The 14,008-nt window shown below is 38.4% G+C and overlaps 1 protein-coding gene across 1 annotated transcript in view; it reads right to left on the bottom strand.

Moving 5' to 3' along the window:
• The window catches only part of Hers (Histone gene-specific Epigenetic Repressor in late S phase), a 53,965-nt gene that overhangs the window by 33,368 nt on the left and 6,589 nt on the right, over positions 1–14,008 (bottom strand). Inside the window, exon 3 of the mRNA XM_086829428.1 lies at positions 13,316–13,978. Coding sequence (XP_086685554.1) covers positions 13,316–13,978 — 663 coding nt within the window. The remainder of the gene's footprint in view (positions 1–13,315; positions 13,979–14,008) is intronic.

The raw sequence follows: 14,008 nt of genomic DNA, 5'->3' as shown, positions 1-14,008 counted from the left end.
TTTTGTGTTAAATTTTTGATCAAATGTTGTTGATGCTGATCAAGAATTTATATGATTTATAGGGTCAGAAATTATTCTTTAATGCTTTTGAATGAAAATATAATACCCTTAAAGGGTATAAAAGAAAGGAGAATCGAGAGAGAAAGGAAAGAGAATAGAAAGGAGACTCCTTCCTTTCCTTTTATTCTAGGCGGTAGGAACCCTTAGAATATAATAATAATATAAGGGTTGAGCATATAATTAAAAATATATTGATTATGACTCAAAATAAGGACAATGATTATATTGTCGCTTAATCTCCTTTATAAATACGTTCCAATATATTTTCCTTAATCATGAAGTGATTCAAATTTTCACCCCCTCCCCCAGAATGCATCTATATGCATTTCCACCCAAATGTCATGTGCCTGGCATATGTGTTGGTACTGGAATGGCTGCTCCTTGACCTTCTTCATTCGCTTGCAAATCAACTTTGGCGCAGAACAAGACAATGGAACGAACGTAATGAATAAACAGGGGGGGTGGAGAAGGAGAGTGGTGGGGTGGAGACAAAGTGCAAAAGCGCATTTAACGGCTTTTGCTGGCAAAGGAAACGCAAATAAGCGACAAGGACGCGAACAAAGAAAAGGGAGGCAAAAAGAAAGAAAAAGGGGAAAAAACGGGGGGAAGGCCATCCAGCGAACGATGTGTTTTTTAAAAATGTCAAGGCTCCGCTTCTTTTTTTTTTGTATTTTTTTTTTTTTTTTTTTTTTTTGAGGGTTGGAAAAGTGGAAAAGCGGAAGCATAAGGCGGACTCCCGCCAAGCCAGCACAATTTCTGGCAACCCTTTTTTGGCCCGCGAAGCCAGAAAGCAAAATCCATAAGCCAGTAAGCCCATCCAAGGGCAATTCGGTTAACAAAACAATGGCAAGTTGTTGTTGTTCTTTTTGTTGTTTTTGGCCATATGCAATGGGCACTGGTTGGCTCTTTTTTTTCAAGGCCAAAATGAAAGTAATCAGGCGACGGGGTTTCACACTTGATTTCATTGCAGAATATAATCCGGAAAGCTATCAAGAAACCATAGGAACCACCAAAATGAATTCCAGCCAAAGAGAGGTGGTACAAGAAGGTGAAGATATCCATGAAAGCTGTAGAAGTTTATAAGTTCGAATTGTTTGTTTAATAAATTATTTTAGTCAGAGCATAAACTTTATAGTTTATTCCAGTTACCTGGAACGCTGGAGCTCTCAAAGTAATGAAAGGTTTTAAAGAAGTTTAGCAGTTTTCTGTATAAACAGCGGGTTTATTTCCTCAAAATTTCTGCAATAAATTGCTTTATTTGTAACTTTTGGATACTAGAGTCTTGTAAAGTAAATGTTTACAACGATCCTAACTAAGAAATCTGTATAGAAGAAGAGTAATTCTGAAAATTCCACACACAACCTTATAATCATCTCACAAAATATACACAAAAGGTGGTAAGTCCTACACATTCTCTTTATTTCCTAAAAACAATGGGGTAATATAGTAAAATTAATGTCACAACCTTAATACCTTATGATTTTTATATTTTTCTATAAATAAAATGTTCAGCTATAAAAGTTAATGAGACAATTAAGCATATATACATATATTCAATAATCGTTTCAATTAGTTCAGCAAAGTTATGTATATATGCTCTGTAAGTAATAAGCAAGAGAGAGAGAGAGGCAATCAACAAAACATTTAATTAAAAAGGGTCGAAGGACACCCAAAAATCAACACTGTACAATTTTGCATATCCTTGTGACACGTTATTTGACCTCGTTCCAAGGCAATAACGTAGAAAATATTGATCGAAAATATATGTAGGTATATATGACATGGTTTTTGTCATTGCACTGAGAGTAAACAGAGGGGAGGAGATTGGAGAGTGGAAAGTGCTATAGGTCGCACAAATTTCATTATATTGTATATATATTATATTATATATAAATTATATTATATATATATTATATTATATATATATTATATTATATTCTCGGAAGAGATTAAGATTATGATATTTTATTGGGATTTCTTATTTAATAGCTGCTAAAGTGGATTCTTAAGAATTTTTACTTATACGACATTCAAAATCCATGGTTTACGTATATAATATATTTACTTAATTGAAGTACTTCAAATTTTAAGAAGCCAAAATTCTATAGATTAAAATACCTGCCATAAAATATAAAAAAATACTTTTTCCAATAGCTAACTTCTCAATAATATGATATGATATTGTGCTTTATAGTACTGCCGTTATGATATGATATGATATATGGTACTTTATGGTATATATTTGATAAATACATTGGGTCTTAAGAATTCTGTTCCTTATAAATTATAAAAAAGTGACTTTATTAGGAACAATATTCTTAATAACCAATTTATAAATAAAATATACACTATAAAATACTTTATAATATCATATTATTGACAAAATCAATATTTTGGGTAAAATTTCATCCTCAAGTCATTGGTCAGCCATGTTTCTGTAAGCTGACCTCGCTATATCTTCCTCGCTAGCATTTCATCTGTCGAAAATTCCACGTTCCAGTTCACGTTACGCATTTCTCACCTGCTCATACAAAAATATATCCCCTTTCCTCCACCCCACAATGACCTTGACTCATCGTCATCATTGGAACAGCATAAAACATCAACATAAACACAGCGAAAAATAATCTGACTGCCGCTAAACGCTTTTGCACGCCAATCATTTCTGTGGCCAACAGCAGCAGCAGCAGCAGGAGCAGGAAAATTCTCCGCTATTTGAGCAATTCTCCACCTAATTCTCTTCAACACCTCACCCCTCCTCTTCGCACAACCATTTTCCCCGGCGCCACTGTCACGCCCCCCGTTTTGTCCTGTTTTGTTGTTTGGCTGCCATTACGGGCGGCTATTGTCGTTTTTGTACACTTTGTGGCTTTGCGTGTCAAATCAGATTTTGTAATTTCTACTGCCAGAGCTTCAGGCGAATTTTCCCCTTTTTTTTCGTTTTCATTTTCCCTCCCCGGTTTTTCGCTTTTGCACTCAAAGAGTTTTCGCGTGTGCGTATACATTTGTTTACAAGTGTGTGTGCTTGCGACGTGCGATGCTAATCAAGGGGAAATCATGGGAAGCAGTGACAATTATGTTTCGTCGGCAATTGCAAATGGCCTGCTAATTGCTTATGGCTTCAAGGAATCCATTAAAATAGGAAGGAAAGGGGGGGAAGTTTTGGTTGAATTTTTGGGAGAATTTCTTTTCTGGAAGAGAAATTAAACAACAAGTCAGTGGATGTTAGTTTAAGGATGTACGTTTAAGTAGTAAATAGGAAAGGTTTAAAGGAGAGTCTCACTGCGATGGAAATAGGTAGCAGGAGCTCTTCACCAGAGTCTAAATGGAAAACAAAAACCATCTATGTATGTATGTTTTAAATTCGTTTAAAATAGGTATCTTGAAGTATGTATATCTTTGAGATACAAAACTTATGGAATATTCTATAGTAAAGTTTATTTATTAGATCATTGCAAAATTCTAAAGACTTCTATTACAATTTCAACATATTGGTTATCGTTTATTCTTAGATTGAATACTGGGTTTACTGTGTTTTGGGATAAACATTCTAAAACTTATAATTCCCATTAAAAAACATTTGTTTAAAACCCTTAAAAAAGTCTATCTCAATAAAAGGAAAACTTTTAGTACTTAAACGCATTAAACATGGAAGCCTTTTACCACCAAAATCGCTTTTGCAGCGAGGCCAAAACCCACGAAGGACAATAAACAAACAAACGTAAATCACGGGCATACAGATTCAAACAGGTGGAGCTAAAGGTGGGTAAGGTGGGTAAGGTGGGTGAGGTGGGTAAGGTGGGTAAGGTGGTTGAGGTGGCAACCCCAAAATCCAACAGTGAAACACCGGAAGCAATGCTCCGACCGAAAATTGAAATGTGTACCCGGTGTGTGTGTGTGTGTGCGTTGTGCGTTGTGCGTGTGCAATGAAATTGCGTTTGTGAAGGAGTCAGGCAGCAGAAAAGCTCTGCTCTTCAAGTGCCACCCATTGGCCACCCCACTTTGGAGTGACCTAATTGAGGGTAGAACGATAAAGCAGAGGTCAATCCCTCTGCGATGGCCAGTCAAGCGAGGCCAATATCATCATCAATGTTCCACAGGATCCTGACACTTTGATGACAAGGCAGGGCAGGACAGAGGCAGAAAATCCTGCGGTGACACTGGCGGCAGGCCGCGATGCAAATTCGATTTCGCTGCTTTTGGCCTTGCACAGGATATTGAATGGCAGATAGCCCAGGTAGCCCAGGTAGTACAGGTAGCCCAGGCAACCAGCCAGGCTAGCACACAGGATCGCTGCGGTTTGTCACTGCGAATTGCATTTCAATTCGATTTCCATCGATGAACAGGCCACAAGTGGTGTGTGTAGTGATTACTTATGCAGAGGCACACCTTACCTAGAACTGGAAATTTTCTATCACAATTAATGCACTTTCCAGTTGCTTGGATTAGTGACACTGAGACATTGTTTATAATGAGTAAGCTATAGTAATTCAACTGGCACTGCAGTCAATTTTCCAAGAATGCGAAATACATTTTTACTTGACTTCAATAGTATAAAAGCTTTGCTAAATCTGTGCCATATTTTATAAAAGAAAATATAGAACATATATCTAAGTTCATTGTTATGTTTAAAGTATAAACAAACACCTTACAATGAAGTTCTTTAACTTCTCGAGGAAACATAATACAGATTTCTTTATATAATTATTACAAAACATATTCCCTAAGCTACAAATCATCCAAATTGATGGATAAACCATGTTGTAGTACAATAATAACACAATTTAACTAATTCAGTATTTATTTCTTATGTAAAACTTCATTCCTGTAGTTGGTTTTATCTTCAGGTTTCATCATTCGGCCAACAATTGTGTTACCATTTAGGCTTAGCTCAGCTTTGAGCGCATTTTGGGTCCATATTAACCCACCACTTGACATGCGGTGCTAAACTGGCCCCATATTCATTTCCCACACAATTTCCACGGACTCGTAAGCTGAATAATTCAATGGCAAACTCGTTTGTCATTCATATTGCCAGCAGCCGCGCGAGTCGTCCTCCATTTTTTTGGGCGGTTTTCTCATTTTTAGTCCTTTTCATTGGAACTCAAGCATATGGGCCCAGGTCACGTACCATTGGGTTAAGCACAGTCCGGCACATAGAAATATGGCCCTTGAGAATAAGTTTGTTCTTCACTTTATCAAAATCGGATTAATATTATACCATATTTGAAATATTTGATAATGATCCAATTTCCGGATTTCGAAATATTCTGTTTATGTTCTTTTATAAAGTACGTTACCTTACATTCATTTAATATATAAATACATATTTTATTATTATTATTTTATATATAAATACATATTAATTATAAGTATAATAATTATTTATATATGTTCACCGTTTCCTTTATCAATATGACAACCCCCTTAAAGCTGGGCACTTTGGCCTGGATTGATTGGCCTTCTGAGATTTGTTTTTGGTTGCAATTGAGAGAATTCTTGGGATATAATCCCCCCTTTTTTTGTGAGTAGAACCTCTGTTCATGCCCCCCTTTTAAAGCGCCCCTCGCATTTAAGCATATATATATTTACATATATGTACATATGTACGTAAATATGTACATATGTGTCACGTTGAGTTATTTTCAACGCGAATTTTCGAATTTATTTGTCGAACATTGGCCGCGTCTGTCTCTTTTTTTCGAGGGTCTCTGAATTGGGTGACTTTAAGGGATATGAAGGGGGGGATCCTCAATACGCATTCCCATTCGCATTCCTTTCTCTTGCACATTTCCCTCTATATCTATCTCTTTTTGCTTACATCTTTCTCTCTATCTCTGTATTTCTCTCCGCATTTCTCTCCATGCTTGCATCTTTTTTTGCTCTTATTTTTGCGCTCGTTCATTTTATGCTTCGCTTTTTTGGACATTGCCAACGATGGCATTTTTGTGGCCTAAATTCATGGCAACAAAGTGGTGGCGAAAGAGCACGGGGAAGGGGTGCAGGGAAGCTCTTAGCGAACGAAAGGTGCATCAAGCTGCACTCGAAAAATAAATCGAGTAGTTTAGTTAATGATATAAATAAACCAAGGAACATGGCTATATTAAGTTGTATGGTGAATTACTTTTTTTTAATTATTTAAAAAATATTATCTTTACATTAAAAATATATTATTATTATTATTATTATTATTATTATTATTATTATTATTATTATTATTATTATTATTATATATTTTACATTTTATATATATTTATATATAATTTTGTTCAGTGTATTTGTGTAAAACCTAAGGGGGGAGGGGGAGGGGGAGAATGAGGCAGGCAAAGATGGGGGGCAGTGCACTGTTGACTGCAATGTGTCAGAAGCAGTTTGCCTCTGAATGAATCTGTTTACATTTTCCACTTTGATGTCTCCCTCTCTGTCTCTTCTCTGTCTGTGCTCATCTCTCAATATCTCTCTTTCCCACGCTCTTTTCATGGCACGATGCCACGCTCTTGTTGAAACGCTCACCACCCACGCATCCCACCCACCGTCTTTCTGGCCACCCAACCCAAAACTTCTCATTACTGTTTGATAGCTGATAAGAAAAGCCTCCAAAAAGGAGACAGCCAACAAAAAAAGTGGCCAAAATAAAGTGGAACGACGAACAGCCAGAGGAGGAGAGAGAAGAGAAAGGAGTGAAAAAGGGGAGTAAGGGGAGTTGCAAATATTTCTTACACACACTTGAAAAATCAAATTAAAAAATTAAATATTTGATCAATGTTATTATTGATCTACAAGAATTTAATTTTTAAAATTAATTCGAAAATATTCATAGTTACATTGCAAAGAGTTTGAAATTAAACAAGAAAGGAAGCTAACTCCGGCACGCCGAAGTTTATATACCCTTGCAGATAGAACTTCTATGAATAAAAAACCATACAATACAAATTATATATCTTTGTGTTAAAAAACAATGAAGTAATTCATTTCATTCACCTAAACATATATTATTTGCAGTTTTACATTCACTGATTTGCATTTTTCCTCTACATCAAACGATCGTTTGTATGGCACCTATATGATATAGTCGTCCGATTTTCATGAAATTTGCCATAAAATTTAAGACTTAAATTAAATGCCTATACCTAAAATTTGATGAAAATCAGTTGAAAACTGAAAAGGTTATAAATTTAATTGTATTAATTTCTCGATCGTTCCTATGGGAGCTATATGATATAGTAGTCCGATTTTCATAAAATTTTATGCAAAATTGTAGAGTATAGTAAAATGGCTATATCTCAAATTTGATCCAATTCTATTGAAAACTGAGAAAGTTAAAAATTTGTTTGTAAAAATTTTCCGATCATTCCTATGGCAGCTATATGATATAGTCGTCCGATCCGGCCCGTTCCGACATATATACGAGTGAGAGTGTATAGAAGGCTAACTACAAAGTTTCATTCAGATAGCTTCAAAACTGAGAGACTAGTTTGCGTAGAAACGGACAGACGGACAGACGGACAGAAGGACAGACGGACATGGCTAGATCGACTCGGCTGTTGATCCTGATCAAGAATATATATACTTTATATAGTCGGAGGTGCCACCTTCACTGCGTTGCAAACTTCTGACTGAAATTATAATACCCTGCAAGGGTATAATAACTGAATGCATTCTTAAGATCACAAGCTTATTTTTTTGAGTGTGGCCTGTCTACAGGCGATTTGGAAGCACCGTTAAACGATGACGACAACAAGTAAAAAAACAAGAACAAAAACAAGTAGCAAAAACAGCAACAACAATTGCAGCAACTGCAGCAGCGGCAAAAAAAAAAAACATCAACTTGAATAGAAGCCAAGACAGAGCGGCGGCAGAGGTGCAGCAAGAAATTGTTCAAGAAAATTCTTATAAGAAATTAGCAAAAACGATGACGACAGCAGCAGCAGCAGCAACGATGCGATTTTGCCGTTAGCTTTTTCCCCCCTTATTTTTATTTTCTTCGAGTTTTTTTGGGTTTTTTTTTTTGTTTTTAGCTTGTTGAAATGCAAAGCTCAAGACACTAGGAGAGAGAGAGAAAGAGAGTGAAGGCGAAAAAAAACGAGCGCCACGAAAGGTGGACCACTGAGAGAGAGTTCAAGCCATGGCTAGAGAGAGAGACAGATATAAGAGAGCTTGTTCGAGGAGAGCAGCAAAGGCAAGGCGCGACTTGCAGCGCGAAAGCAGTAACAACAACTAACCCGGCAGAAGCAGCAGCCCAAAGGCAAAAGACAATTGCAACAGAAGCAATTCGTGCAGGTGACAAAAGTGGCTCTGACAACTTGACAAATTAATGGGAACAAATTATAGGAACACTTGGTTTATAATAAGGATATTCTATTAACACGATTTACAGCTAACGATTTAGATTTTAGCTTCCAAAACACATGTGTTATTAATTAAAATAGAAATCATAGAAATTGAATAGTGCAACGCTTTTCCACTTTCTCTTTAAAAACATCAGTCAAGTACCAGTTTAATGCCCAACTTTGGCACCTTTTTCTTATTCAGTTTCCTTTGACTAATTTTAACCTTTAACATGAATAATATCAGATTTTTTATGTTCTAGTTATAGTTTTAATTTAAAATTTCTGGTTCTTAATGTTAATTTAACTTTAGATTTTCATGTTAAGTCTATTTTAGCAAATAAGACAACGTTCTTATTGCTGGGAAAAAGGTTCTTCTAGTTCTTCCTTATCATTTGACAATTTCATCGCCTGAACAAAAAGCATTTTTCAGTCTTTATTATTTCTGCTTCCATCTCCATCTCCAACTCCTTCTTCTTGAACTCCAACTGCAGCTTCATCTCCTACCCCCCTCCACAACTATTTCATCTACCGCCAGCCGGATGCTTGTTCTCTAGCTTTTTCCCGCTGCCCGGCAAGCAAAGGAGGGGGGAAAACTGGGGAAACCACACACACACACTCGACGAATAAGAGAAAAGTCGACGGCAAAACAAAATATTCCAAACGTAGGATAAGTGGGGAATAGCAGACGAAGAAGATGAAGAGAAAAGAGCAGCAGGAGAAGAACGGCGACATCAAGGAAGAGAGCTTAAAAAAAGTGATTGCGTTGTTCATAAATCAGTTGCAATTAAAATTAACTGGGGGAAGAATGCAAGGCTAATTAGATTTGTGGTCAGTTTGCTGTCGCAGCTGGTGTTGCAGTTGCCGGTTTGCCGGTGGCACGCGAATTTTGTAGCTGTTGTTGTTGTATTTTCGGGGTGGGGCGCGAACTGCACTTGTGTTGAAATTGTTATTGCATTCTTGCACACGCTCACTACAAAAAAAAAATATAGTTACCATAAAAAACTATGGTGTTATTTATAAAAAAAAAATTAAATAAAAAAAAGAATATTCATCTATTTGTTGGTTTTAACTTTATATCTTTTGCCGTTTTTTCATTTATTATCTTGATTATTATTACTTCTTTTTATTTACACAAACACACACACACACGCAAAAAAAAAGCCGCATTTGATTTAAAAAAACATGAAGCACCAAGCTTTGGCGCACGTTGCGTATACGCAATGTGGCCATTGTTTTTGTTATTTCACTCGTCACGCCGATGACGTACGGATTTTGCAGCAACGTGCAACGTCATTATCATGCTTCACCATCATGCTCATTATAACTTGTCACGATTAGGCACGTCACAAGAAACAGACCACAGCACGCTGTATGCTCTTCACATTACGTATACGCAACGTTTGACAACGCAGACAGCATCAACTTAATTATGATTTAAACAATTATCATTATCACCGTCTCCATACGTCCGTTGCACGCACAACAACAAGCGCGAGTGCAAAGCATAATCGCCGTCGCATTGCCTCAGTCTCTCAATCTCTCAGTCTCCGTTGCCGTTCACGTCTAAATGCGCACTAAAAAAAAATAAAAATCCGAGCAAAAAAATATATAGCACGGCAAGAGCAAGGCGTTCGAGAAAAGCGGAAAAGGCAAGGAGCAGAGAAAGCTAACAGCGCGGCAGCCGAAGAGCCGGCACAAAGCAGACCCCAAGCGAAACGCGGCCAAAAAGGCAAGCGGCAAATCCTTTTTTAGCTCCCTCGCTGGCTTGTTATCACAGCGTTGGTAACAGAGACGCAGCAGCCAAAGGACAGGCGAAAGGCAAAAGGCGAAAGGAGACAGCAGACAGGAGCGGCTCTCTTTTTAGCTCTCTCTCTCACTGCTTTCTCTGCTTTTCAGACGCTCTCTCTCTCTCTCTCTATGGCATATATACAGAGGTTCCGTTGGTGTTTGTTAGAAGAGTGGACCTTTAGAAGTTAGATATCTCAACTAAAAATAGGATTCCCTTAACTTTTCACATTTGTTTTGCGATTTCAAAAATATATTTTAAACCCAAATATTAAGTTCCAAACTCTATTTTGAATTAAAATTAAAAGTGAATTTTTATAAGTTGGATATCTCAACTATAATTAACATTTTCTTAACTTTTTAAATTTTCGCTAAATTACAGTCATATTTTAAAGCTTAATATTGAATTTTGTTCTATATATTCAAATGAAATTATAAAGAACTGTTTAATTTTTTCTTGGAGTTAATTTAAACAACTTCAAAGCCTTCTAAAACTTAAACCAAAAACATAGAAAAATCAAAACTTTAATAATATTTTGAAATTAATAAAATCTATATATTAAAATTGAACCTCTTTATATATTCCCTATAATTAAGTCCACCCTAGGCAGCGTGCGCTATGCATCTATACATGAGTGTCTCTCTCTCTCTCTGTGTGTGTGTGTGTGTCAACACGGATGAATGAACGTCAAATAGAACATGTGCTAATGAATTATCAACTGTCAGCACAGCGCGCAAAGTGCAAACACTCACGCGGACATGAATGGCGAATGGGGTGGCAGGGCACAATTCAGTTTATAGGATGTGTCGAGGATGGCATGGGGATAGAGGGGGGCCCCATGAAGATGTAAAGACGTGTCTGTGAATGAGTATGGAAGCGACGGAACATAGCCTACTTAAAGGATGCGCCCAACAAAGCCGAGGACATCGTCATCGACATAAACCGGTGGAGAAAGAGAGAGGGGGGAGAGTGAGCTGTGAAGCTGTGGATAATAATGAATGAGTTCGGCTTGGAGTCCTGCTTTGGATATGAATCAATGGGGCGGAATAAATGAGTTGTCGAGAAATGCCGAGCGAATCACTTTTGCTCTGTCAATGTGATTACTCTATTTTTCAATTTTAAATGTAGTCGAATCAAGTGAGTCAAGTGAATGAGTGAGTTTAGAGATACATAATTCATATGGAATATTAGAAATATCGCTTGAGTGTATGAATACTTAATGATGTTGTATGTGAGTAGTGAGTACTCTATATAAGTGGAGTATAAGTCAGTGAATTAAGGGTATTATCTTTTCTAGGGTAAATAATACCCAGAATAATATCCATTCTTTATGAATTGTGAGACTAACTCATTGCTAAGGATTAAGGATTTCAATGAATATAATTTAAATTTATCTACACTCACTCTATGAGTGACTTTGATTCATATGAAATATCAATGATATCATTTTCGATTTAGAATATTCAAGGATCTTGTAACAGTAAAGAGATTACTCTATGTAAACGGAGTATTTTTGTTCCGTTTATAGGGCAAAAATAATCATAAGCCCCTTTGCTAAAGATTCATTTTAAATGAATATGATTTAAATCGGTATGATTACCCTTTATTTTCAATTTAATACGAACCAAATAGGTGAATTAAATAAATGAATGACTTTAGAGATAGATAATTCACATGGAATTATTAGTTATCTCTAACGGGTACGAATAACTCATGGATCATGTTTGTGAGTTAAGTATACCGGATTATAAGAGAGTGAATTAAGTGAATTCTCATTTCCAAGGCAAATAATGCTCAATTTGCCAACATATTCAGTAGTTTTCTAATTTGTTTCTTTCATTGTTACATTTGAATAATTCATTTAAACATTTTGTTGCATTCATAGACTTAGAGAACTCATTCGGTGCGTTGACAGGGGATTGATGATTGCATTCCGATTAAATTAATTTGAATCGATATTCATTTACAAAAAGCAGTGGGTTGGGGGGAAAAGAAGTTCCATAGCTTCAGTGCTGCCCTAATGTGAGTCCCAAATCCCCAAAACCGGAGCCCATTCCTGTTCCAGTTTTACCCGGTTCTGCTTCCCCAGGTCCTGCTTTCCCTAGTCCTGCTTCCCCTGGTCCTGTTTCCCTAGGTCCTGCTTCCCCTGGTCCTACTTTCCCCAATCCTGCTTCCCCCGATCCTGCTCTCCACGAGTTCGGCTTCCCCAGATCCTGCTCCTGCTTCATCTCATGCAACGTCTCCGTGCGAGTGAAATGCGAAATAAAAAATATGCTGCCCGCTTTTAGGCGCTCAAACGCAACTTTTGTAATATGCATTCCGCCTGCCCTTTTCCAGCTCCCGGTCTGTGTGAGCCTCCCCCTTGTGTGTGTGTGTGTGTGTGTGTGTCGAAAGGTAAATGACATCAATGGAGGTTGCCTCTGCTGGCATCGCTGCCGCCACAGGCGTGTTTACTTTTTGCTTGCATTTCGGTCTTCGTATCCGCTTGCTGCTTTTGCCTGCTTACAGTTTCCGGCTTTGGCTAGCTACCAACACAAGCATACATCTCACACACACATATACTGAGAGGCAGTGAGGCTTATTGTGCGCGCGCCTAAGTATATGCAATGATTTTTTCTTGTTGCAAAAAAGCCACAGGAGAGGTGCAAGGTGCAAGGGATACTTGCAGCCACCTTAATAACTAATCCCAGCCACAACCTGATGCTACTGCTGCTGCCGGAGTCTCCCTCCAATTTGGCGTTGTAAACTTTTCCCTTAGCCAGAAAACTAAATTCAACGCCTATTGTTTAACAATAAAAGAAAAGAAAATCAATGAAAATTCGAGAAGAATCTAAGCAGAAATCAGGGCGGGTTTTTCTGGCTTACTGCCAGGCCACTGTAATGGCCACGAAAATTGGCTATTGAGTTAAAGAGTTTTCTGAGTTGCACACCAAACGATCTCTCTCTCCATCTCCATCTCCTTAATATGGCATAGACATTGTTATTGATTATTTTCGATTGCCTAAAACTTGGCACAATGCACAAAGTTTTCAAGTAGATTAAGTGCAATGCTAAATATGGGAATTATTACAACAATATCACACTTTAATATATTATAGAAATCTTTATACATTTTTATAATAATAATAATAACACTTACCACTGGGATCATGATGCGGCGGGGGCTGCTGATGCTGATGCTGGCGCTGATGCTGATGATGATGATGCGGACTTGGTGCACAGAATGCGCTTGATCCGCCGCCCAGAGTGGGTGGTGGCACACCCACACTGGAGGGTGGTGGATAGGCACTGGCACGATATGAGGGCGGCGGTGAGCCCACATCACAGCGATCGGATACAACGGGCACAGCCACTGGTACGGGTACTGGGACGGGCACTGGTACGGGTGCTCCGGGTGGCGGTGGTGGTCCATAGTGTCCCTGTGGTGGTGGCGGTGGCGGTGGGCCACCGTAGTGATGCGGCGGTGGTGGTGGCGGCGGACCATGGCCATACTCAGCCGCCTGCTGATAGTGATGAGCGTGCGCCGCATGAGCGGCATACTGATGCTGATGATGCATATGCAACACTCCACCACCACCGGGCGCCAACTGATGGGCATGATAGGCGGCGGCAGCGGCGGCTGCAGCTGCTGCAGCGGCATAAGAGGGCGGCGGTGGACCATGATGATCCGGTAAGCCATGCTCCGTGTGCAGGCCAAGATCTGGGGCATGATACATGCCAGCGCTGAGGTGATGTTCGCCGGGTAAAAGGACATGGGGCCCCGTGGGCGGGGCATGAATAGGCAGTGGCGGTGAACTGTGAGCTGTTTAAGATATAAAGGTTAAGATTAAGA

The sequence above is a fragment of the Drosophila serrata genome, unplaced genomic scaffold (genome assembly GCF_035046125.1).
Source record: "Drosophila serrata isolate PLE 108 unplaced genomic scaffold, ASM3504612v1 contig_23, whole genome shotgun sequence".
Taxonomy (NCBI): domain Eukaryota; kingdom Metazoa; phylum Arthropoda; class Insecta; order Diptera; family Drosophilidae; genus Drosophila; species Drosophila serrata.
This window is presented reverse-complemented; position numbering and strand designations above follow the sequence as displayed.